The sequence below is a fragment of the Ammospiza nelsoni genome, chromosome 1, assembly GCF_027579445.1.
Source record: "Ammospiza nelsoni isolate bAmmNel1 chromosome 1, bAmmNel1.pri, whole genome shotgun sequence".
Taxonomy (NCBI): Eukaryota; Metazoa; Chordata; class Aves; order Passeriformes; family Passerellidae; genus Ammospiza; species Ammospiza nelsoni.
Window position 1 is genome coordinate 146200347 of NC_080633.1, and position 27960 is coordinate 146228306.

The following is a 27960-nucleotide window of genomic DNA, read 5'->3' on the forward strand; positions in this document are numbered from 1 at the left end:
CCCCTTGAATCAGCTTGCAGACTTAAAAACAAAGTAAACCAACCAAGTACCCAACTAAACCAACAAAAGAAAAAACAAACCAAAACCAAAACACACACACATACAAATAACCAACCAACCAGTTTGTTTGTTTTGGTTTTTTTCAACTGTTCCTTTGTCAAGGTGGATATATTAAAGATTCAGCAACTGGCCTAATCAGAACTGAGAAACAGAAAACAATCAAGCCATAAATTATTCAAGTAATATGGAATGTGTTTATGGGTTGCTCCAAGTCTTAGATTTTAATCTTGGAAAGTGCCATATTTTGCACATGAAATGTGCAAAAGTGACAGGATAAAGGATTAAACAGAGATAAAACTGACAGGATTTCAAGCAATGAAAGAGAAAAAAATCCTGTAAAAACCTCTTTTAGAAAAACTCAGAACCTCAATGCAACCTGTGCTGAGCACAGAACCTTCTTGTGTGTGACATTTGATTCCTGAAGATGAAACGTGACCCAGAGACATTTAGGAAAGTTCAAAGAGAAAAATTCAGCAGTAGGAAATGCTTGCTCTAAAGAAGAACTTACTGAAACCCTGCACCCAAGGATCCTCTACACATCCACAAAATACCCCCACAGGTGGGCACACTTAATGGCTTCCACCCTCTTTTACACCAAGTCACAAATTCATTGTTTTAATATGAAAAGGCAAAATGGCTTTTTTTCAAAATCTGACCTTCCAGATTTTCAATTCTTTCAATGTTGTTCAAAGCTACATTCAAATATTCCAGCTTCTTTAGTTTGCTCACATTTTCTGTAACAAAACATAGATGATTATTTCAGTTTTCAGCACTGGAAAGTATGATGATTTCACCTGCTTACCTTAAAGCAACAGTGAAGCAGAAAAACAGCAAAGGACAAATCAGAATATGTACCACATTACTGGACATTACTATTTTAATGTTAATAAAAAGACAAAACAAAAAAGTTTTCTGAAAAAAACAAAATAAAAAGGCAAAAAAGAAACAAGGAAAGTAATAAACACATTTTTACCACAAATCCATAAAACACACATATCTAATTCAAGAGGAATGGCTGAAAAAGCATAGTGATACATTCCATCTTGGGAAATTTGAGATATCTACAAATTCAGTGACATGAATCCTACCACAGTTTACTAAGAACTTAGAGAAGTATTTTCTACCTATCTCACAAACGAACAATGACATCAATTTCTCAGCAAGAACTTGTGCAGCTTAGTTTGGATGTTTGTTTTTGCAATATTTCTGTAATGAAATGAACATTTCTGTATCTCTGTAAGATGTGAGAGCTGTGTGGAAGGCAGTGGCACCACTCAAACTCACAGGAGATGCCTGAGAAGCCCCTGCCTGCTCATGAGGCAAGGCTGATCTTGAGAGCTGCATCAAGGGTTGCTTTAAGAAGAGAAAAGACACAGCCCAACAGAGCCAATATAAACCATTTCTCTGTGATATTCAGAAGAGTGCTTGGAACTGTCCTCTGAAAGGAGTTGCTGGTATCCAGTGGGAAGAAAAACTCTTCAGCTTCAATACTTTGCAACACAGCCCCTGTTGACAATTATTTTGGTCACCACTATAGTGTGGGGAGGGCTTGGTGCGGCTTGTTTTGGTTGTTTTTTGATTTGGGGTTGTTTTTTATTTTGCATTTGTTATTAAAGTATTACCTCAGAAAGCTGTCATGTTATACGAGAATATGTGAATCAGCAAGTTGCATACTCTTTCAACTCCTACAGTTAGATTATGGTAACAAAAAAACTTCTAGTCTCAAAAATGAAACTGCTGAAAAAATTTTGTGTTCAAAAAGGAACAGTCTGAATGTGGTATCCTGTGCTAACCTGAAGGAGGCCTGAGTGTTGACAGAAAAACCACAACATTACATCTTGTGCCTTATTAAGAACTCATTAACAGAGAGAAGACAAACTTATTTTAGTCCTTCTTTTGATGGGGCAAAGAAGCACAAAGCAGTTTTAAAAACTGGTTTTCTCTGGGAAAAGATTCCTCCACTTTAGAAAATTCTAAATCTCTCACTTTAGAGATGGAATTTCCTGATGAGTCCCTTGAGAAAACTTAAAGGATTTGCCTACAATTTCTGAGCACAGAACTTCCTCCTAAAACCTTAGGATTTTTGTTTTCCTCTTGAGGAACTTCTAAGAGATATTCTAACATATTTCTGACCACTTCCAACTTTTCATTGTTCATCTAGACAATATGTGTAGAATCTAAGCTTTTCCAGCCCAAGGCTTGATGCCACATCTTCCAATATGGAAAAAAACCAAGGTATGAAATTATATCTTGTTCTGTGGTGCAGGAAGACCATTAAGGCTTTGTTGCAGAAAGTTTGGTTCAAGCACACAAGGAAGTATTTTATCTGAATAAAAATTATTTCAATGTTAACAAAAAATATGATTTGCATGAAAATGAAATTTTGAAAAGAGCCTGAAAGAGCTAATTCTGTGGTATCACAGCCCATGGTATATGGTAAACTCTTTGACTCTCTGCCACAAGATGGGATATTTAAACTATATCCTGACTTTTGAAATTTAAATCCATGAAAGGTGTTTCATACTCATATTCTAGTGACTTGTATCTCAGTAGTGTATTTTTAATTTTAAATTTCCCTTAAAAATTTCTGACCTTCTTATAAATTCAACAAAGAAACCAGGAAAGGAACTCTTGATAGGAGCACATTCCCTTAAGTATAGCAGGATTTTTTTTTTTTTCTGATTTCAAAATTATGCATGTGAATACATTTTAAAAGAACCATACTGACAACAGACTTACCAATTTTTGGAATTAGGTTATTTTGAAGATAGAGAATTTTTAAATCTCGACACCATTTGTCAAGATGCTCTAGCTTTTCTATTTCCTGCTGATGCAAAGAGATTTCTTCCAGTGAAAAAATTTCACAGTTGTTATGCTCTGCACGTCTTCTAACGAGATCTTCAGTGACTGAAAGAAACATTGGATGTCATATTTCCCTTTAATCATTTTCTGCCATCTGACTTATGAGCAAATTATAAAATCATTAAAATATTTTGTTCCACCATACCAAATAGCCCAGTAGGAATGACAACAAAAATAAAATCTGACAGAAATGATACCAAGATATCAAGTACTAGATAGCTTTGACCCACTCTGCCACAGTAAACATCTTTTGTGAAACACAATCACGTCACCTGGAACATTTGGAAAGATCCATTTGAAAACTGCTGAGTCTTCCATAAGAATGTCATACAACCCTTGCAGAAATTAACCCAGCAGCCACTATTTTCAGCATAGCTTGGGTTGCAGATTGATTCATGTAGACAAGTAGTGGAGTGTTTTATGCTGTTTTATTTCCAGATGCCAGATGTTCACATCCCAGCCAGCAGCAGGGGGTGGGGGGGAAGCAAACCACAGTGTGTCATCATATTCTTGCAGCAGCACAGGGTGCACAGAAATAAGCAGGATAAATGCTGAAAGTGGGCAGATATTTTTTATTCCATAGCTAACTCATGTTTATAAATGTTTATGTTAGAATGAAATGTATACCTGGTACTTCTTAGGCACTACCAGCTCATCAGAGCCAGCAGAGGAGTTTCAGTGGCTGAAAAGCACCAGAGCCCTGGGTTCAGTTATCATGTTGTAATATTTAATGCCAGGCAGTCTGTCAAACAGTGAAAAGGCTGTGTATCATGAAGGTAAAGAAATCTTACAAGAACCAGTGCTCACTCCTGAGCTAGATAACAGAACTTTGTTTCCAGCACCAAAAAGTGCCAGCATCTTCCTCTCCTTGACAAGCACTGGGCTATAGTGAAGTCCTGAGGAACACCACAGGGTTTTATCAAGTTAGCACAGGTATTTTCATTATTTTTAATGCTGAAAAAAAAGACAAAAAAGCCTTACAAAAAGGATCTGAAGAACAGCAAGTAAAAAGAAAAAATATATAACGATCTGTGAAAACAAATTTTCTACCATGCATTAATTAAAAGTACTCTTTATTTCTTTGTCTCAGGGAGGTTTTGTGAAATCATCCAGCTTTATTAGAGGTCCTGGAGTGGCTGCACACATTCCCATGGACCAGCAAACTATGTACCAATACAGCCCAAACTCTCATGTGTCTGTACAGCTCCTCTATCTGCAGAATTCAGGAAAGGGTGAAACTGGTTGCATTTATATTATTTATAAATGTCCAGGCTTAAATCTCCCTTCGGCTCAAAAGAGTTTCACCTGACAGAATAAATTTACAGAATTAAATGTGGAGATACAGATATTGGTTGAAGGGGGAACCTATCTGCACATAAATCATTTTGGGAAAGGTGTCTTTGTCTCTTCTAACCACATTGAGCAGGTTTATTGCATCTGAACAATCATCTTCCCTTCCACTTGAACTTGATTAAAGTAACAGAGAAAAGAGAAAAAAAAAGTCAATAATCATGACTAAATACTTCAGTCTTCACAGTAAATATGAAAAGACACCAACATTTCTATTAAGTTACCTGGCAAATCTGATGGAAATTGAAAGAAAAAAAAGTCTGCTTACTAATGTGTGGCTGCAGATTTTTCAGTGCCTCTATTACCAGGTCATTTTAAGCAGGAAAAAAATACTCCCCAATGTGCATATATACACACTTGTGGTGTGAAAAATGTGTATTTTATGATTGGCTTTTCTCAAATATTAAAATGAACATTATATGTGTTATGTTAGAAAGTAATGCTGTATTAATTTTCTTAAATAATGTGTTAAATATTGTTTTAGGTTATAACAAAATGTTAAAATAGAAACTATGCTGTGTAAGATACTTTTCTTAAAGACAGAACTTGCACAGAGATAGCAGCCACAGGAGGACCCCTAAATCTTTAAGAGAAAGAGAATTTATTGCCCCATTATCAGAAGAAATGAACTTCTTCCTGCCTCACTCAGCTATGAAGACTCTGTTAAGATTAAGAGGAAGAAGTTGACACTGACCAGAAAGAATCCTTTGTTTGAATGGAATTTATGCATCCTGTATGAGGTGTATGAATATGCAACAGGCTGTTGTTTTTAAGGGTTAATCCTCTGTTAATGTGTGTCCTTTCTCGGGTTTATTTTGCCCAGAAAAAGGTACCCAGACAGTCCCTAACTCTTTGTTTCTGTTGTCTCGTATTGTCCTAAATCCTGATTGTCCAATTTTTTATTCCTCTAATTATATTACTATTTTTATAACCATTTTATTACTATAAAACTTTTAAAATTTTAAAAACAAGTGATAAGTGTTTTTCACCTGGTGGCAGTATTATACTCTATACCCTTTATGCAAAAAGAAGTCATACAAACTATTCCTGAAAGCTTAATTACAGCCCAATTTCCATTTGCTGATGAAAACTGAAATTATTTTTGCAGCCATTCTGCAAAAATGTCCACTTTCATTAACAGATGAGTTGCAAAGCAGAGACAGTCTTCACAAGAGAAACCAGAGTGAAGATTTAGAAACCTAATTTGACATTTTGTTGTAGGGAACTGCCTGAATATTTGACATTTTGTGTAAGATCTAGTTCACTGAAGAGGAATGAGGGAAACAAGCTTGCAAGAGAAAACAAATATTACATAAAATTTTAAATAACAGCATCTCCAGGACATTGAAAAACACTCTGAACTCACTAAAAAGTTCATTAATCATATTTTTTGGTGGTGTGTGCAGTAATAGGGACTGGAGCAGTGACCTGAGAGATCACAGCTACTCCCAGGTTCCCATGAACACAGGAGGAAATGAGGGATGGCATCAATCAAGCCGAGATCTTGAAGTTCAATTGAAGTTCTACAGCCTGGGCTTCCAAAAATTGCATGTTTTACTCAAAAAACAAAGCAGAAATGAAGGATAACATTAAAGAAATTTAATGAATAAGCAGATGGACAGCTGCAGGTGTAGCAGGAGATGGTGGGGGAAGCTGCATTTCAGAAAAGTGAAGTATGCAACCATAACTTTTAGACTCAAATTCATGCTGTGCTGTTCAGGAGATAAAGTCATTCTCCTTCAGGCGGTGCCTGCTCCAGGAGGGCAGCTGCCAGCTTCCTGCAGGGAGAAGGAGCTCCTGTCCAAAGCACCGTGTCAGCCCAGCATGGGACTGGCAGTCCAGTGATAATATACCATCAAAACAGATTACAAGAAAAATCACAGAGGAAGGGAACTCCTTTTTCATGGGTAAAAGGTGTGAGCACTCAGTCTTTTGGGTCATACTGCTGTATCTGTAAAAGATGACCAATTCATAAGTAACAGTATAGAGTGTTTTATCTCTATTTGGGGTTTTTCCACATCTGACAGATGCCATCCTATCCAAGGAGGGGTCCCCAGCAGGGCCACCCCAGTCCCCACTGCTGGCCCTCTCAGGGCTGCTCTGGGATACAAGGAACCCCTGTGCTTCACATGGTGAGATAAAATGGGGGTTATGGCCAGGGAGGAGGAAAATCTGACAATTATCCAAGGGAGGCAGGAGAGTAGGGGACTGTGGGGATGGTGGGGAAGGGAGGCAACTGTGGTGAGAGGGAATGCGACCCAGAGAACTGTTTAGATTGGAAAACACCTTTAAGATCATCTAGTACAACCCAACACTGCCAAATCCACCACGAAACCATGTCCCTAAATGTCACATCTATGTGAGTTTTAAATAACTCCAGGCTTACTGACTCCACCAGCTCCCCACTCAGCCTGTTCCAGTGCTTGAGAACAAATTTTTCCCAACATCTAAGCTAGACCTCCCCTGGCACAACTTGAGGCCATCTCTTATCCTGTCACACGGGGGAAGAGGGCGGCAGCCCCCTGGCCACAGCCTCCTTTCAGGGAGTTGTAGGGAGCCATGAGGTCTCCCCTGACCTCCAGGCTGAGCATCCACAGCTCAGCTCCTCATCACACCTGTGCTCCAGCCCCTTCCCCAGCTTTGTGTCCTTCTCGGACACGAAGGAGGGGCGCAGGGCGCGGGGCCCGTCCTGGGGAGGAGGGCAGGGCCCGGGGAGGGGAGGGAAGCGGCGCTCTCCGACACTCACTGCGCACCATGGCCGCCCTCAGGCACCGCCGCCATTGCCGGCCGCGCCTCAGCGCTGCCACAGCAACGGCCCCGGGCGGCGGCGCTGAGGCGGATCCCGGCCCTGCCCTCCCTCGGCAGGCCGAGATCAGGGAGTTCTTTTCCTCGGGCGTAAATCTCGCGTCTCGTCCTTTGCGTGACACTTCTGTCCTCCTCCTGCGTATCCGTCAACTAGTTTGCCTCACACATTTTGGGCAGAAAGCTTGTTTTCCTTTGTTTGTGAAAGCAGCCTGTTCCAGTGATTCACAGTCCTGTACAATTTTAGCATCGTAGAACAGTTTAGGTTGGAAAAGACGTGTAAGATCACTAAATCCACCCGTTAATCTGACACTGCCAAGTCATTGTGAAAAGCGCCAATCACTTGGGCTTTTTTAAATTTAAAAGTTTAATAGTAATAAAATGGTTGTAAAAATAGTAATACAATTAGAGTAATAATAATTTGAATTAGGACAATATGAGACAATAGAACCAAAGAGTTACGGATGTCTGGGTACCTTTTTCTGGGCAGCACAAGCCCGAAAAAGGACCCCTTTTAACAAAGCATTAACCCTTAAAAACAACAGCCTGTTGCATATTTATACACTTCATACATGATGCATAAATTCTATTCAAATACAAGATTCTGTCTGGTCATGGTCAACTTCTTCCTCTGAATCCTAACAGCACCTTTGAGGCAGGAAGAAGTTCATTTTTTCTGATAATGGGGCAATAAATTATTTTTTCTCTGTAAAATTTAGGTGTCTTGTGGCTGCTATTTCACTGCAAGCCCTTTCTTTAAAAAAGATACTTTTAAAAAAAGTATCTTACATAGCATAGTTTCTAATTTAACATTTTTTATAACTTAAAACTATATTTTACACACTACTTAAGAGAATTAATACAGCATTACTTTCTAACACAACACATATAATATTCATTTTAATATTTGCGAAAAGCAAATCATAAAATGCATGCATTTTTCACACTTTCTAACACAACACATATAATATTCATTTTAATATTTACAAAAAGCCAGTCATAAAATATGCATTTTTCACACCCCTAAACTATGTCCCCCAGTGCCAGGGCTACACCTCTTCCAGATTTTTCCAGGCATGGTGACTCCACCACTTTCCAGCCCAGCCTGTTCAATTCTGGATCACAACTGGCATCAGATCAAAGTGGTGGCATCAGGAAAGTCATTCTGTATTTCCTACCTGCCTTTATTAACCTAAAGGTCTAATCAAACTGAAGAGTCATCTTCTACTAACAGGAAATTCACCTATAAATTTAAATAAGGCTGTAGGAATTTTCACAATGATCAAATTCATTTATTCAGCTGTTTACCTCTGATGTAAATGCAGCTCCCCACAGCCACTCTGCTGGTTTCTATTTATGTTGAGGAATATGGAGGTGCCATTGAGTTAAGGCTCCTGAGATTTGTGGAGATGACGAGACACAAAGAAGCAGGAGTAGTTTACGCACTTTTTTTTCCATAGTATTTGTCCTGGCCTATCTGACTGGATAAGTAACAACTCCACTCAGACGACAGCGAGGTTTACACAGATGGTTCGATGTGGCCCAGGGCCCCTGCACAGAATCACAGACATTAAAGAAAGACCACTAATCCTCCTACCTACATATTTATGTCAAAATGCAGGCCTCATCAAATAATAATTATTTGCTAGTAATATTTTTTTTTTGCACTTGGGAGCAGAATTCACAATCAAAGTTTTAATTTCAAGCAAGGAAAAAATCTTGTTTTCACTGCGTACAGTATTTTAAACCCTGTGTTTACATTGAACTACATTTAAATGCCTATGTTATTTGGTTAAGCTAAAATCAAGGTGTGAAAGTGTTCTTCCTTTTTTCAGGTATCCTGGATGATAATTCTGGAGAAAGGAATATAAAATCTGCAATTAATGAAATTACCAAATAAGTGAGTTGACTTGATGAGTGGGTTGACTTGGCAGAATGCCAGATGCCCACCAGCTTTTTTTTTCTCACTTCCCAGCCTCAACAGAAGATGGGAAGAAAATATGATAAGAAGCTCATGGATTGAGATAAGGGCAGAGACATCACACAACAATTACCATCATGGGCAAAATTTATTAAATTTGGGGAAATTAATTTAACATTTTGCCAATTAAACAGAGTAGGATAGAGAGACATAATGACAAGTCTAAATCCACCTTCCTTTTATTTGTCCCTTCTCCCCAGCTCACCTTCACTCCAAACCCTTGCACCTCAATGTCCTGAGTTAAGCCACAGTTTGTTTTAATCAGTACATACATAGGTCCTGTTTGACAAATCTAGTTCAGCTGCAGGACTTCTTCTCCAAGCAGGTAACTTCTCACTTGTGATGAGCACAAAAGTAGAATTCTCTGTACACCAGTGACTGAAAAGCTCTCAGAATGTGTTTGATTTTGTCTTGTGAAGAACAGGGTTTTTTGTGACTCAGGGCTAAATTATTCAAGAAGACAGTAAGCAGCACTTTGGAGCATGTTTGCAACACACTGGTCCTCACCTGGTGGTCTGGCACACACAGGGCAAAGCTGGGTGCTGAAGTATGTTATTTGCTGTGTTCTTGATTTTCACACAGTTGTTGGTTTTTTTTCCTTTTTAAATTATGTACCAAGAGTTTTCAGCAGCACAAGCCTGAAATCCTAGCATGAAGCAATATACATGCCAGAGATAATATAAAGAACCATATTACAAACAGGACATTGGAGAAGAGAAGAAAAAGTCACCTCTGGCATGACTGTCATGAAGAAATTCAATTTACCATTCAGTTCAATATATTACAATTTTATTTGTTACATGTGTAAAACAACACAATATGTATTTCTATGTAATGACAAAAATAAGCTTTATAGCATTATTATTACAATGCTAGCATTTATAGCATTATTAATACAGAAGTTTTCTGAACATGTCTTGACTTTATCCATATATACAATCATGTAAGGTGCTCCAACCCCAGAAAACTGATATCCATGGACAAAGCTGTTGAAATGCTGCAGCTTAGAGTCTCAGCTGGTGTTAATCAGCTCATTAATACCCACTCAGAATTTACACCTATGTATTTTTATTTATTTCCTATTGAATTACCATTTTTTCAAATACTATTTTTTATTTTATTTTTCTATGGTGCTAGGTAATGTAGTCACCAGTACAAAACAAGGCTTTATGTTTGCACTAAAGTAGTAAAAAACCCTCCCCCAAAGAGCACACAATCTGCAGGGCAGGACATGAACTCACAAATAAGAAATTCACTGAAATATATGCAATTTCTAATAATAACAATCTTCATTACTGAAACACACTCTTAAATACAAGAAGAAATGAGAACAGAAACCACTTTACTGATACAGAAATGCCAGAGATAGGGGGGAAAGAAGCAGCATGAGAAACCAGAAAAAAGGAAACAATATAAATGAAGTACCAGTTTTGCTCAGTGTATATAGAACTGTGCAAAGAGCTTTACAAAATAGTGCAGCCAATACATAAAAATGTACATCAAAAAGCAGATTTTCCAGAACTGGACTAAGTGGTCATAACCTGTATTCTGTACCATGCCGTTTATTCCATATAACTTAAATAAAAGATGGTAATATAAGGTGCTATATTAAAGGGGAGTAAATGTTTAATCACTGGGGACAAAAATCCCATAAAATTCTATTTGTTTTCTCTGTTAGTATATGTGTCAGTTAATCACTAATTAATAAGTGTCTTTACTGTGAGAGAATTATATTCCACAGTTATCCTAGCCTTGATACTGTAGTTACCAGAAGCTGCAAATTCTCATTACCTCTGAAACTGAATTTACACATTTAGGTTGGAAATTTTTTTTTCAGGTTTTCATCATAAAAATCCTGGCTTCAATTTTTTATCCAACAGGAAGAAACATATGATTGTTCCTCTTTTCAGAGAAAAAAGATGAGGCCTGTTTTTATGTCCATAGGAGTATACAGAAGGGAACTGCCAAAGCCAGCCATTCTGGTAATTGACTAGAACTTTGTTAATTCAACATCCACAAATATCAAGGAAATCAGATCTTAATAGATCCCGAGCATTTTATTTTTAGTCCTTGAACTCCAATTGAGAAATTTTCCCAGGAGTTCCCTCACTGCAGATCAGAACAATTCTAATTTATAGTTTGTATTTATTAACAGACAGATTATAGGAATTAATTGTACACCTTTTTTTCTTTCAATCTCAATCAGATTTTGCTTAGATAGTTTACAGTGAACTAATGAGTTTACAGTGAACTCTTCTTTTCTAGTTTTCAGCATAATTGCTTTGATGACTGCAGGGTAATTACAGTCTTAGTCTTTTCTCTCAGGATGGGATTTAAATTTCCAGATTATTATTTTAAGAAATTATTTAAACACTAAAAATCTTTATAATCCTTTACTTTTATCATTATTTTAGTAATGGACCTTTTATGTTAGGCAAAAATACATTACAAAATATTTACGTGTTTTACAGATTGATATTTACTCTCAGTTGTCTCTGTACTTTAAATAAAGAATTATTTGACACAATACTATTCAAGTGCATTAACTACAAGTAAATATGAGGATGAGTATAATAAATACTGTTTTAGTTGCATAGTAAATCAGTTATCACAGGTACTCAGCCACTATCCAAATCCATTATCTTTGATAGCATGTTGTAACAAGAAATTAATACATAAAATATGAGATTACATCATTTTTATATAAAAAAATTCACAGGAATTGCAGAACATTTTTCATTATTGACATAAGATACTACAGATATAGCATTTCTTTGTGTGATTTCTTTCAGATAGTCACCAAGAAGTAAGGCCTCACTCACATTTGATAAGAAGAAAAATAAAGCTAAAATTCACTGTATTTTGGAGGAAGAACACTATCAAATCTGTTATATTTTTTCCCCACAGGAGTGTGTAACCATGGCCATAAGGAGGTATCCAGGAGTTCAGTGCTGAAGAGCTGATGAAAATAAATTGGAGGAGGAGGAAAAATGAAAACTGTTATTGAATTTATTTCAAAATGAACAGAAGTAACAACTCTGCTTTTAAGTTTTTAATTAAAAGAGTGCAAGAGACAAGCATGTTTTGAACTATGGAAGGTCCTGTCTTGCAGTACCCTGTGTCAGCCTGTGTTTAGTTTAGTCCTGCCACACAACAAGTGCCAAGTTCTCTGCTCCATCCTGTTGCCCTTGCTTTGGTTAACACTGAAAATGGCTTTCAAAACCAGAGTGAGCTTTCAAGCTCTGGTGTTTCAGCCTTACATAAACAGTTCCACTGCCTTTAAGAAGTGCCACATGTGGCATCCCCAGCATGGCACGCTGCAAGTAGGACATTTTGTCACCATAGGCAAAGTGATCAAATGCCTGAACTCCTTTCTAAAATGCTTTGTTCTCAGAATTAACACCCTTCTTCTAAGAGCTGAAAGAAAGGTTTTCCAGGTTGTGTCTGCAGCTGTGCTGATGCCTTTAGATCTCAGAAGCTGAACTGCACTCAACCAGGAAACTGATGAAGAAGGCTGTTCTAGCCACACTATAAGGAACACAAAGTGGGCACAGCTCCACTTGGTTCCTTCTTTTCATTTTTAACTGAAACTTTTAACTACAAAGTAAAGACACAAAGGAAATAACAGAGCCAGGACTGGGATGACCAACTCCAAGTACAAATAAATCAGTGCTCTTCTTTTAAGGGTTTGAGCTGCAGCGAGGCTTAGAAATGCTTGATAAACAGAAACTGGAGTGTGAGGATGAGGAAAAAGAATAGGGAATAGAAGAATCTCTAAGTGTTTTTCAGATATTCTGGACCAATTCCTGTTGATGCTGCTTCACTGCTTCAGTGGAATGCAACCAGCTCAGAGCAGCACAGCACCTGGTCCTGCTCTTCAGTTAACACTTGGGAAAAGGAGGACTTGTTTTGCCTGTTACTGAGAAACATGTTTTCTCTGGGCTGAAGCACAGCAATTGTTAACAGCTTACACTATTTAGACACTGCTGCCAGACAACAGAAGGAAAATACACAATCCAAAAGGAATTGTAGACATCAAAGTGGAATAATTTGCAGTGAAAACTGGCAAGGGTCCTGTAGTGAAACTTTCTTTTAATGAAAAGTCCATGGAACCTTTCTGATATGTTTGGACCCTGTTCCATAATAGGACTCATTCCCAAAAAAATATGGAATTCTTTCTAAACTTAAACATGTACTCACCAATTGTTCTTTATTTCTTATTATTGTCTGTGGAGGAAAAAAAAGAAGAATACATTTTTGTATGTCTTGATTTAAATCACAGTGTCTTGTAAGTATTGTATATTATCAGTAGGTCCTGTTTGACAAATTCAGCTAAGCTGCAGGACTACTTGTTTGAGCAGGTAACTTCTCACTTGTGATGAGCATAAGAGAGGCATTCTCTGTATACCTGCTGCTGAAGAGCTCTCAGAGTGTGTTTCTCTCTTGAGAAGAACAGCTTTGTTATGACTCAAGGCAAAGCTATTCAGGAAGAGGGAAAGCAGCACTTTAGGGCATGTGCTTGCAACACACTGGTCCTGAGCTGGTGGCTTTGGTAGAACCAAAGTTTTAGGGACTAGAGGCACAGCAACAAACTGATACATCATCTGTCAGAAAATGGGGCTGTCATTGCACTGGGGCTTTCCAGGTTGTGCCTTGCTGTTTGTGACTTCCAGTGTACCCAATTCAAAGGCTGAGGTCTGCCAGATTGTCTTGGTGCCCTTGGCATACACTGATGTCCTGAACCCTGACAGCTTCAGAAACAAAAAAAAATCCTCTTGAGCTTCACTTTCAGCCCATAAAAATTCAGATGAGCCCAAAGTTTTTAGTCTTAGAAATATTTTGTATTTTAAACATTTAGAATTTTGTGGTGCAAAAAAAAGGTGAAAGAATGGTAATTCACAAATCCAGCACATCCATACTTGCTTTCAGCATGAAGGCCAATGCATGAGCTAATGGTGCATTGGGTTAGAAAGGCCAAATTATATCAATTCTGTAGCCCCTGGAAGCTGGTGATGTGGCAAGCATCACAATTAGCTTGTTTTGGGTTTTTTTTCCAGTTGAAAAAAAAAGGCTAAGTCTGGTGGCCTTGGAGTGGACTTCAGTGCGAGGCTTGAAAGTGCACCTTCAGAATCTTAAATTCCACTGCTTGGACTGTGTTTGCATCATGTCATGGCAGATTAGGTTTACCTCCCTTTTCTGCTACAACATTTATTGCACATTATGAAAAGGCAGGTTTTTGAATTAACAGAGAGTTTCTATGAATACAAATCAGTAACTGGAAAAGCCAAATGCTCCATCAGTAACTTCAGACCCCACCTTCTGACTTGAAAAGAACAGGAGGAATCTCCTTCCTCTTCTTAATATAAAATTTCTGAATTTCTCTATTCATCACATGGCACTGGAACCACTTACCAAAATTTAGTTGTTTTGAAAAATGTATCGAGACTGAAGAAAGAGGACACAGCAACATCTTGGGGCAAAAGAACTGTGAAATTAAAATGCAAAATGCTGTAATGGATTGAAGGCTACATTTGTCCCCATTTGACCATATAGTGCTCTTATTAGGATCAGTAAGACCCATGGATATACATTCAAAGAAAGAATTTGTTCCTCAGATGTGACTTAGTAAAAAAAATTATGTTGGAAATAAAGAAATTCTATACTTACAAACTAAAATCATCAGGAACAAAGTGGCAAACAGTCCTCCCATAAAATATCTGAGAACATAACAATACCCAGAAAGGTTAAAAAAAGCTAAGGGATGCATAGTGGGTTAAAAGAGGTGAAGCCTGAGTGGGAGGAGGAGGAAGGGTTCTTGCAGATGAACCCTCTGAACTCTGGTAGGTGAACTGTAATTTGAAACTTTAAATTACGTAAACTATTGAAGATAATCTCCTGGCAAGAAAGACCTGAGCACTCAGACTGAGAGAAAAATCCACTTAGAAAGACATAGATCCATTCTGACTCTCCTCAGCCTGCCAAACCCCTGTCAAAGCACACTTGGCAAAGTAGCTTTCATTTCTGCATACATACTTCTTATTTTTGTGCATATATATATAGCTCAGATATTTGCCTGCATTGGCTATCATGTGAAAATACATTTTCACAGTAAGATACATATAACTTTGAAAATGTGACCCTTAATTTAAGTTTTATTCACCAGTTGAAATGAAGCAAGCACTCATGTCAGAAAAAGAAAATAAAAGAAATAAAAATTACCTTGTACATACTGAAATGATTAAACACATGATCAGTGCAACCATCTGAGAAATGACATTTTTCACTGTCCTGGATTCTAAAATAAAAATCAGGAAAATAAAGGGTTTTAATGAAAGTAAATATTTTACAGGAGGTGTTTGCAAAGGCTACCTTCAGCCTGTGAGACCAGGCTCTTCAGCTGCTTCTAAAGAGAACTTGCCTGGAGTGATTCAAAGCAGAAACCTAATTTTCATGCTCTGGGTGTCTCTCAGGAGTCTTTTTCCCCCACAACTACAGAAACACTGTGCCCTCCATGCTCTCAGAAAACAAGCCTTTCTGCATAATTGCCTGTTTTAGTTTTTACTCCCATGCCCTTTCCTCCATTTTCCTTTTCACTCCTCTTTTCTTTTTTTTTTTTTTTTTCTGAAAAATGGGTGAGGGAAAGATGTGAACAGGGGGTAGTAATTGAATATAATTTTTAGGATTTTGTTATTTTTAATAATTTATTTAAAATATATGTTTTAGTAAATAAATTCTATTCTGCAAGGGGCCAGATCCATATTTTTAATGTATTTTCACTTCACTCTAAAAATGAGGCATGCCAGAATAAGAACATAACATACCTAGATTGCTCCAATTCTCTTCATTTGCATTTATCATAAATGAAGAGCAGGATTTTGAAGCACAAAATGGTTCCTCAAAATGAAGAAACTCATCATCTTCGGTGAGAAATGCTCCATTAGATGCTGGAATTTGCCTTTGTGACACATGGTTATTATATTCAGAAGAAAAGTCTGAATCACCTACAAGAAATGCATGTATAACTGAGATTGCACAGAAGACGAGCTCTGAGACTTTGTATTAATGAATTTAGGAACTAATTACTGAATCACAGGAGAGGTTGCAAATTGTTAAGGGTAGGGAATTGGTGGGTTCAAATGTATGCAGGAGGAAATATGCAGAGTAAAGACAAAACTGCATAGGGCATAACAGATGAAGTTATTGAAAGAACCAGGTGAAAGCAGACAGTGCCAGGTATTAATTACACCAGAATAAACATTCCTGGTGATGACTTTGCATTCAAATTCAGTAAAAAATTACTTTTTGGCACAGAGGTCTTTGCAGACTCATACTCAGTTGTAATGCCAGGAACTCTATTTATCCCTTAGAATTCTGTAGCTCATTCTATCCTCTACCTGCACACCTTGGCAGACAGCACCTGCATAACTTCTAGAAAGAGATGCCCAATTCACACTAAACACAGACTGCAATGTTGTATCCTGATTACCAGGTACCTGATCAGGGCTTACCAACATCACTGTGACTGGCTTCTAGTTTACTGCATTCATCAGGCCAAGGATCCTCTACATGGGAGAAATCCATCCTGCTGGGAGTGGTGGAGCTGAGCCATGAGCTGGAGGCACTGAGATTGAACAAGCTGTCAAGAGAGCGACGGATTTTCTTCCTTCGCCTGAATACCCTAGAAAGAAAAGATGTTGCCAAGGAATGGAGTTAATTATTCTTGTTGAGCAGGGACAGAGCTCTAAAGCTTGCAGGAATGACATGAAAGAACCAAGTTCTGGGTGCTGCTCCTGGCCCTGGTCTTGACCCTGGGCATGTCACCAGGAGTGGCTGCTGCACACCACAATGTGTCAGGGAATGTATTAACAGCAGGGCTGATCATGTTCTTGTGATACTGGGCACTGTGGTACCAAATGATATCACAGCTACTGCTCTCTGATAGTACTGTGAGTGCTACCTGTGATTTTCACTGCTGTATCTGATTTGGGGTAGTCTAAATCTATTGAATTCCAGGTTTTTTGAACTACATTTTACATACCTTTCTAAATTGTTGCTCTTCTGAATCATGAGATGTTTTTCCTTGAGTAAGAATTCTAGGACCAGACCTTTTTATTTTATATATATGTGTGTGTGTGTTTTAGACAAAGATATTTATATATATATATATATATATAAAAATTTTTCTTAGTCCTTATCAGTGTAACATCCCATTGGCAAAATGAGCTGTAGCTCTCTCCTTTTCCTTTATTTGACCCAACTCCAATTATACCAACAACTCTGCACTAAAGAGTTTTTAGGTAGTAAGATGTGACTGAAAATCAGGTCATTTCATTCACTGCATTCTCTAAAGCAACTGGATGTTCCCAATCAGAAGTAATGCTGGTTTTATGCCGAGCAAAATGTAGACAGACACAGATAGACCTCTAGGTAAGGCCAGAGATGTGGAGGCAATCTCCAGCATGGAGTAAAATCTGCACATAATTCACTTACCGAACTAAATTCTCTTTATATGTTACAGTGGTGTGGGATGGTGTCAGTGTTATGTTGCCCTCTCCATCAGACAGAAAACTGTCCTCTGTCAAAACATAATAACCATTGGAAAGCAGTCGAGGGCTGCGGCGGTATGCAGGAATGGAGCCTGTCAGAGGGTTTGTGGAGCACTCATAGGCAGGGTCATCATCCAAAAAGGCACAAGCACAACTGAAAAGGAGAAATGAAAGCCTCTAATTTAGGGAAGGTCTGGACAGGGCAAACCCATGATTTAATAGTAATGAATTTACATTTCAAGCTGATGGGGACTGGTTATGACATAGATTTAAAATACGTGGATGTAATGGTATTACTCTGTACTGGGGGTTTCAGCCAGCTGACGTGTGCATCACACGTTCCAGAGCTTCAGATTTCAGGAGGGATACATGCCAGGGGAGCATTTCCTGAAGCATGGAGCCAGCTTGAGCTCAGAGGTGCTCGGTGTGTTTCTGTGGCAGTGCTCTTGGCCAAGGACTCCTGCTGGACCTACACCGACCTGGAGCCATCAGAGGCATTCCAGTATTTGGCTTCTCTGAGTTCCTCTGCATGGCACAGTCTGGGTGCCCCTGAGCCAGGCAGGATTTACTTGCTTTTTTATAAACTAGCCATACTTGGTGAAGATTTGAGGATGCATGACTTTTAATTCTCACAAATCCTAGAATGCCATGCAGCTGGAACAACATGGGATAAAGCCCACACATTGTGATAGCTCCATCCAGCACTGAAACACAATTGACATTGGGATTAAATACAGCACAGAAAAATATATTCTCTGGTGTTTAAAGTAGAAGGGAGTAATGACAGAGGTGAAAGGATCTAAAAGTTGTAGACATTTTACTTAGTTAGACTAAAATTTAATTTATGGTTATACCTTTCCCCTTAACACCTCTGAGTTCCAAACTGCCATGTAGTGACATCATGGAAAGAAAGGAAGACACCAGATTGATTTAGTGTCTGACCTGTGTTTCAGTAAGAGGTTTAACTACCCCATATGGCATGTCACAGAGAGATACCATAATTTCAGTGTAGGGAAAAGCAGATGGAAGAGAGATACTCCAAAACCCTGTAATTGCAAAGCCAGTGTTTCCAACCTCCACAGCAGTACTTCTGAACTTCCATTTAGGGCAGTAATTAAATTATTATCAGCACTACATTTCTCAGCAGCCCAAAAAGGACTTTTACAAAATCTATGCCAAAACACAAAAAAAAATTAAGCAAGTGTAACTTTTCCTAATACCTTGGAAAAATATGTCTTGAGAGGCTGTGTCTGTTCTCTTCATTAAATGGTGTTGAACCTGCAGAGGCAAAGGTGAAATAAGAAGGAATTTCTATCATATTCACTGTCAGATAGCTTTTGCATACCAGGAAGATAATTTAAAAAGTGCTAAAAATGAAAAGAAAATTAAGGGAAGAATTAGAGGAGAGGAGACAAAACATATGAAGGAACTGGGGAAAGACTTAGTGTTTGTAGGAAACTCATCTCAACCAGGACAAGACAGAATCAGAGCCAACCGAAAATCAGATATTTGTACTCTGCCCAAATAACAGACTTGAGAAAAATAATTATGGACACAAATAAAATAACTGCAGTAATTTTAAGCTGTTTTATCAGAAATTTCCTTCATGCCAAAGCTAGAACCTGAACTCGCACTAGATACAGAGTAGAATGGAAAGGCCGCCATTACCACTACATTATATTTTTCAGATGAAAATTGCAGACATAGAACAATGAGCACAGGGATTGCTACAGTGACAAATATTTGACAGTAATGTTGTGGCAGGAGACTAAGGAAATAGGATTTGTCTGGATTACCATGGCTCAAGTGTGCAAAGTGCTGCTGGATGTTCTGCACCTGACAGAATCAATCTTACAAAATATGAGAAAGACCTATGCATTGGGAGAATTTGTCTATTATTCTATAAAAAGATAAAAGATATATCTTTCTCTATATTACCTTGTCTCTCCTGAATCTTTAGAGCTTCAGACTTACAACACTGTTAGTACATGCCTATCATTCACCTCTGAGAGGAGAATTTTTTAGTTTTGTGTTCAGTTATGAGCTGAGGCAAAGAAAAAACATGAAGGGCAGGGTTTCCACTTAGGTAATCTTGTTTAACCTCCTTGGGAGCTCAGTTGTCAGTCACAGACTGGGTGTGAAGGCTGACTCAGCCTTGGGACCAGGCAAGGCGATGAAAGAAGTAAAACCTTCAAGATATTTTTCACAAATCAGTCCCATTACCTTGGTCCCATACATACTGCTTCTCCTACCCTTCGGGAAAAAAAAAATCGCTTTACCATGAATGAATTATGCTGTAATGGCTGCAAAAATAACTTGAGGAGGAGAAGATAGAAAGAATTTGGGGGAAGGTACAGAGAGATCAAGAAGCATCAGTCAGAACACCACAGAGCAAGTTGTACAAACAGTGGGACCAGGGGTGTATTTCATAGTTTGACATGTATTAGAGCTATTTTTAACATACAACTACCTCCTGAAAGAATTTCTCTTATTTTAGACAAAATCATGATTCTTAAATGTGTAAAAAATCTTATATTTAAAACCAAGAAATGCATTCAAACTAGAAGAAGATACAGGAAGCACTCAACAAGCAGTTTGTAGATCTGGATATAAACCAAAACCAGCAAAATGCTAAGTCTTATCAGTCAAAAAAGATTCCCTCCAAAAGGTATTTAATTTTATTAAAACTCTGACAAATGTATCCAAATTTATTTGCTCCTGGAGTTGATGCAATATGTGATGTTCCATACATCTTGAAAAGGACTGTTTCATACACCGTAGGGTAACAGGGAATATAGATTATCTATAAAAGAGTTTTAAAAGAAATGGAAGCATGTTTTATTTTGTCTTGTTTGAAAATCAGGATGTGTAAGATAGTATCAGCAATATAGATCAAATTATTAGTTATAATGTATTCTCACTTAGGCAAAAGTAACTGATTCTAGGGCAAATTTGTTTGAAAAGGATATATAGAAGTAGATGTCAGGATCAGTTATATGTATCACAACTCTTTAATAATCTGAGAGTGAAACTTTCCAGCAACTGAAACCCACAGCACAGCTGTATCACACACAATTCTTTCAGTGATGAAAATAAAAAGTAGCAATGTCTAAAAAAGAATAACTTTTAGGAGTGGCAGCTTTCCTGTGGGGTGGTGCTTTCACTAGAAAGTGTTGACACATGCTGATCACAGTGGCAGAACAAACCACAGTCCTTCTGTTCCTCATTTGAATTCTCTCATAACTTTGCAAGGTACGTCTCTGCAGGATGTTTATTTGCCACCCTCCAGAGAAATAAAATTTAAGATAAAATAGAGTATATTTATCTCTATAAAGGAAAGAGAGCAATACACATATGCAGATATACTACAGGGGAGGCAAGGCATTTCCCTCTTTTTGAGAACAGTTAATAAGCAGCTGTAACTTGCTTTTAAACTATTTTAAGTAACGATAATATCTGGCTTCTGTGAACAGTCATGGAACAGGCAGTCCAACAGATGTTTTTGCTGCCTGTGATCAGGAAAATTTTTGGCTCACGCATAATGAAGAGAGTTCTTGAAAATAATTCAATCAATGATGTAGAAAACATGGAAATATTATGTTGTAGACAATGCTGCACAGTGTTCTGCTTTCATTTAATATTCAGTCCTATTTCTGTGCTATTAATAGCGTGAGAAGCCATAGTAATGACATAACAAAACAAAGCTTCTCGACCACCACTATACAATGGAGAGTGGTGCTGTGTGTACTCCATGAAATGAGCCATCAACACAGCACATCTAAACCATGGCATGAGAAAAAGACAACAGCTGTATGAAATCTCACTAAAAGCCAATCTGAGGTGAATGTGGCAACATTTTATGTCATGAATCCAAATAAAAATTTAAGCCAGCAACCCCCCTTGGATTTCAAAACACAGAAAAGTTCATGTTGTAATATAAACAAAAAGTCATTGTGCAAACCAGTCAGTTTTAACTACCTTTCCCTCCAAAAGTCAAATTAGTGTTTAAGCAAATGATGCCTTCAGCGTACAATCTAAATATTTACATTAGTACCCACCAAAATATTGTGCTAACTATTCAAATAGCTGAAACCCAGGCAACCAGTTTTATTCTATTTTATCTACCAAACACAAGAGTCTACAAAGCGTTTTATTTGTTCACACATATCAGTTGTTTTTGAAGAGCAGCTTTGTCTTTTCTCCCTGCAGGTAATGGTAGCAACATTCACAAAACCGCGAAACTTCCTGAAGAGCAGCACAGAAATGAACCCAAAGCTTAGCTATTCCTCAGCTGGCAAATATATTAACAGATAAATAAGTCTAAAATCCTTCAAACCTGGAAAATCCATTTCACAATTAACACATGCGTGCAAAATTTTCTCTTCATCAGCGGGAGAGCCCGTGGGACGGCTGGTGGGGGCTGTTCTGGAGCAGCTTCCTGGGAGAGCTCAGCCCTGGCTCTAAAGGGCAGCTCTAGCAAGTCCCTGTTTCCTTTCGAAAACAGCCCGTGCAATCAGCGGCACAGAGCCCCAGTGAGGTCACGTTTCCTGTAAAGTCGCCTCGCATCACAGGCATTTGTTCTGAAGAGCAAAGCGAAGATAAAGATTAGCCCAGGAACGCTCCTGCCGGCTGTTGCGAAAGAGAAGAACCACTACAAATAACGTCTCGCCCCAATGACCGTGCAGAGAACAAAGACAGAACATTTTCTCATCAGTGACACTGAATTTTGTTTCAGATTTGCTTTTCCACCTCACACAGAAAACTTTAAAGTTGTGTATACAAATCATTCCATTTGTTGAAATACTTGTGAGCCTGGCAGGCTTTGATGTAAGAAAATGATCCAGTTACAAAAAAAAAAAAAAAAAATTATAACAATACATTTTGCAAAAGCACTACTGTACAGAAGATACATTTGGGCAGTGTTCAGAGCTACGTTTCACACTGAAAACATTACTGCAAATATATGCCATGCAATGTCAATATAAATTCCATAGAAAGGAGGAAGGAATAAAGCCATTTGTAAACATAGTCATTGTTGCATGCTAAATGTTTCATGCTCTGTAAGGTACCTATTCATCATACTTTAAAGTATAAAAAATAAAGTCAAATCCACATAAGAGAAATGGAGCCTGAATAAGGTATCCTGGCTACCAAAGGACTTGGCTACAGAACTATTACATGCAAAAGTAATATAAATCAGCTGCTTGACACTGAATTGTACAGCCTTAGGGGGTAACACTTCATCTCCAAATAGATAAAATCATCTAGTAGTTTTCTTTCCTGATGTCTGTATGTATCACTGACAAAAAATGAAACCATAAATCTAGTAAAATATGATTAATTTTGTGATAGTTTGTGGGTTTCTTTCCCCTTGGAGAAGGAAAAATACTTCCACTGATAAAAAGAATGTAAAAAGCTCACCTCCCAGAAAAGGAAACAAAAATAGGAATTAAGCAATTGGGGTGTTGCAAAAGATCTTCTGTTTGTGAGTTAAACTAAAATGAACATTTTATGATCCTTTTGGTCAAACATGAAAATAGGGACATAGTCCATCTTCACATCAGTTCTTTTAATTTAGTGGAATTATGTCAATGAGGGAATTTAGTCCTGCACTATTTCCATGGATGCATGGGCTTCATCACAGCAACATTTCCCTGGCCACCCTGCCTCTCTACAGGCAATGAATATAAATTCCCAATGATCTTTAAAACTAGGTCACTTACAGAAGAATTTCTGTACACACAGGAATTTACTCCTTGGGCATATTTTTTGTTTCTTTTCTTATTATTCTCAACAGGAAGAAGTTAATTCCAAGTTTGAACTGCTTTTCTGAAGGACATTGGCATTTCATGTTTGTCTATATAGTTAAAATATATTGTGTCTATATCATCATATTCAGGCTTGGAGGTGTTTTCTTTTTTAATCACTGCTATTTGTATCTGAAACTCACTGTTCCACAAGCTTTTGATGCATAAATCTCATGCATTGGTGAATATTTTATAGGTGAGTGCTCGACTATAGTTAATACACACACACAATGGTTTATATACAGCTTTTTTATTCTTCACTCTGTAGCTCCTCAAATTTCCCATTCCACCAACACACCCTATCTCAACAATAAGCAGGTTTCAAATTTTACAAAATGAGTACACCAACAACTTACTGGCAGTAGTTTTATGCCTGTGGCACACATTACCATTCAACCCACAAAAGGAAGGAAATTAGAAATTACGATACTAAATACCACCCATATTTGTACTCTTCTCCCAGGCTCACTCTGCTTTTGATGCAACAGATTGTGCAGGGCCTGACAGTCCAAGAGAGGTGGAGTTGGGGCAGCTCCATGCCTGAGGTCCCACCAGCATTGAGCCAGTGTTATAGATGGATAATGAGATGATTGGCTCTCACAGCTAAAAGATAACTATTGTGTGAATATCAATAAAAGCTTTAGTGATGTATTGTTGTGTTATTGTAGTTTAGATGTCCTCTGTTCTCCACACCCCCTCCCCCATATTGTGACCATCAGGCAGCCGGGGCTGTCTAGGACAGGTACAAAGAAGCTGCACAGTGTCCCTTGCATGGGGCAGGTGGGAATGGAAAAGCTTGGGGGTGCTCAGGGGGATGGCATGGCAACACCTGACCTCCAATCCAGGTACAAGAAAGCAGTTTCCACCGTTTAATGGCAAAGAAGAGCTGACTGACAGACTTTGTGAGGGGCCAAGACTGGCTGATGCCAGCCTTGGCATCAGGGGTATAAAAGGGGTATAAAAGACTGAGCATCCATCTTGAAGATTAACTGGCCACATGGTATGCATGAGGGGCAGTTCCCAGCACTGCAGCTTTTTCCTTAGTAATCCTTTGTTATATTATTGTTAAAGTTTAATAAACCTTTTTAAATTTTCCAAGTGAGCAGTTGTCTCTCACACCTGGGAGGGACACACACAGAGTGCATTTATAACCACATGTTACACACATGGCTGGCAACACAGGCAACAGGCACAGAGAGCACTCCCATAGCACCAAGAGCCTCATTCTTCTCACCCCTCTGGCTGAACAGTGCAGGGATCCTCTAGTGAGGATACACACATCTGCACATGCCCCTCCAGCAGCTGGGCTCAGGAACTCTGCCCAACAGCTGTCCCTGGATCCCAGTCTCACCAGTTGCACCCACCTGGACATTTGAGCTCTCAGCCCACAGCCCAGCTGGTGGTGCAGACCATCACACACACAGGTACAGCTGGCTGGGATTGCCCAGGGCCTCAGCAGCCCACAGGTGTCCCATGCCCCAGGCAGCAATCCCGAGGTGCTCTGGTGTTAAATCATCTGGGTGGGTTCCATGCCTGGCCGTGAGGGCTGAGACTCCTCTGGGACAGCCCAGGGAAAGGCCCAGCAGACAAAGTGTCCCTTACTCTGAAATATTCCCACCTGCCTTTGTGCTCCCAGGCTCCTCTGGCTGATCAGAAGGGTTTTTGATGGGCTGATGCCTCCTGGAATGGGAACAGCTGGGTGCAGGGGATTCTTTGGGCTCCTCTCCCCACTGCTGTGCTCCCACTCCCCCCACTCTGAGATCCCCTGTGAGTGTGCAGATGAGCTTTTAGCTCATATTGCACCATAACTTTGCCATCTCAACAGCCAACTGCAACTCAATGCAGAGTACTCTTCTGCCAAACACACAATTTTCAGGAAGGGTATTTTCTGGTAGAGTGAATTGAGTGGCCATGGTGGAGAGAGAGTGGAGTGCTTATTGACTGAATGTAATTGAGAGTAATGTGATGCTCTTGTAACTCCCTTTGAACCTCCTGGAAACCTGACAACCTTTAATTGTCCACCAGCTTCAGTAATCATCAAATCAGGCCATTTTCCTCTATCACAGGTCTGTATCAATATTGTTTATATAGTACTCAATAGTAAAAAAAAAATATTCTTGATATCTGAAAAATAATTGAAAAAAATTTAAAAATCCAGCAGGGGAAAGGCTGGTCATGAGCATCTCTGAGCAGCCCCACTGGGTCAAAATGAAGGTCTATGAAACTCTCCTTGCCTGCAGTCTTGCTGCAGGGCAAACTAGGACCCATTTTCATTCACCTTTGTGAATGATAATGTTTTAAACTAAGTGCATTCCTTTATGCAGCAGAAACACAGCAATATTTGAGGGACTGTAGTAATTAAGAAAAAAAAATCTCACAAAACTAGACATTTTATTTCAATTTTAAGAAAAGGCTAATCCTGCATTTAGTTAGAATTTTGGTGCAGGTTACAGAATTGTCACATCATATATGATTTTAATAACCTTATCAGGTCAGCTGTATGAACAAAGATTAATTAGCCTGAACAAAGATTAATTTGCCTTGAAGTGGAACAAATCCATTTTAAATGTTTTCACATGGAAATCCCATCACACTCTATCAGGGACTTTCTGAGTTTCAGGATTGATTTTTGCCCCCAAATTCATTATTTTAGCTTAATTGTTCTGGAAAACAGGCAAAAAAGGACATTTCTTGGTGGAGTAAAAGGGCATTTTTTGGCATTTGTAAAAGGCATTTTTACAAATTTTTGTAAAATTTGAAAAAGAGCATTTCCTGGCATTTGCATGGTGGAGTTCAATGAATAGACCTGTAAAATTTGGAATTAGCTCTGAGCTTGCTGATACACCCATACTACTTAGCTCTCAAGAGCTTACCTCCAATAATGCTACATCAGCTACCTCTATATTATACCACAGACACAGTCCAGATAGACAAAAAATGTTTAAAAAGGACCTAAATCATGTAATCAGCTTGTGATGTAAATTATATTTCTCTGTACAAAGCTATGACCAGGCTATGTTGTATCTCCTTGCTTCTTGATTATATGGTACCATGGAGAAATTTCCTTGGTATCAGAACCTGATGTAGACATGGGAAAATGCCACATCACGATACAAGAGCAGTGTAAAAATAGGCATGGGAAAAATACAAGAAGTGCTTCCATTAGAATCTGTAACTCCCCCACCCTGCATCTGAAAATACTGCTTTAAAACCCATTTTATCAGAAAAAGAAAACAAAAGGAAGAGATTCAAATCCATCAGCAGAATTTAGAAAATCCAAAGCAGAATTTAGCCAAGGTTTCTAATAAAACATAGGTGAGTCCTCATTGGAGTTCTCCATAAATTTCCTCACAAGAAGATCTGACTGTCACTGAACAAGAAGGTAGGAATATTAAAACAAAGCAACAAACACACAGATCTATGCTAAAAGCTGTCTGGCTCAATTTTATGAAGGATGACAAAAGTTCATGAGTCAGCACACTGCAGTGTCTGCTGTGACTACAAGCAGCCAGGGCAGAGTCAGCTGTTGGCCAGTTGTGCTCCAGCAGCATCTGATTTGCCGAGAATAGAAATATTAATGCACAGATCATGGGTCTGAGCAGAGCATGAGTGGGAACAGGTTTGAGGTGATGTATGAATGGTGTACACCCATGGTTCCTAAGCTCACAGGCCATCACACTCCAGCACACATCTACATTTTAGGACACACAGACTGAGAGGGAAAGGACAGGGACTAAAGCAGTGTTAAAACCCATCACTATGTGACCAACCCAGGGATAACCCATAAGACATGGAGAACACTCAGTTGCCCATACTCCTGTCTCCCATGTCACTGTAGTTAGTGCTGGACACAGCACCTGCATAGCAGCACCTGGGTGGTTAAAAGCTGAACAGGCCACATAGGTACACATGGCTTTAGGGACCTGCTTGGTGCTCTAACTAGACACATAAAGTCTCATCTTTGGTTGGGGGTTTTCTTGTAACATTTTGAGTCCCAAAATAAAAAAAAAAATATTCCTCTGGAGGTGGCCATGCACTGCTGCCCACTGTATCTGGGAACCTGGGTGGTTTCTGTGACAGCCCTGATTTGATCTCCATGGAACAGAGGGTCTTGTAGTGATGTACAGTGAAGACTTTTGGCCAACAAATGATTGTAAAGAATCATAACATGCTTTATATATACTGAAAATCTGTAGCTGAAAGATGTTAGTCCCACTGGTTCCTGAGACAACAGTAGGGGGAAAATACTGATCATTCTGGTATCATGGTAATTTCTGTAATAAATCCTACTGAGTGAGGGATAAATGAGGACCAGTAACAACTGAAGTGATACTCTAATAATGTTCTTTAAAATGCTTGTCTTTACACAGCAACCTTATCACTTGTCTCTCTGTAGTCTGACACTGACTGAGTCCCTTTCTGCCTGTATACCAGTATTTAAGCAAAGTCTAAATTTGTGAGGCTTATACTGAGAGTCCACAGGCCTTTCTGGTATTGCAATTCTTCCAGCCTTGCCCATGCCCAACTCACATTTCCAGCTTGATCCAAAGTA

The 27960-nt window shown here is 38.7% G+C and overlaps 1 protein-coding gene across 1 annotated transcript in view; it reads right to left on the reverse strand.

Annotated features, from left to right (window-relative positions):
- The window catches only part of LOC132083060 (dynein axonemal assembly factor 11-like), a 232404-nt gene extending 210369 nt beyond the window's left edge, over positions 1-22035 (reverse strand). Inside the window, exons 1-6 of the mRNA XM_059487586.1 lie at positions 21938-22035; positions 18822-18879; positions 17546-17755; positions 16564-16733; positions 2800-2967; positions 717-794 (exon numbers count right to left, since the gene is read on the reverse strand). Of these exons, the coding sequence (XP_059343569.1) occupies positions 717-794; positions 2800-2967; positions 16564-16733; positions 17546-17755; positions 18822-18879; positions 21938-21950 (697 nt within the window). The 5' untranslated portion in view covers positions 21951-22035. The remainder of the gene's footprint in view (positions 1-716; positions 795-2799; positions 2968-16563; positions 16734-17545; positions 17756-18821; positions 18880-21937) is intronic.
- Positions 22036-27960: the final 5925 nt, after the last annotated feature.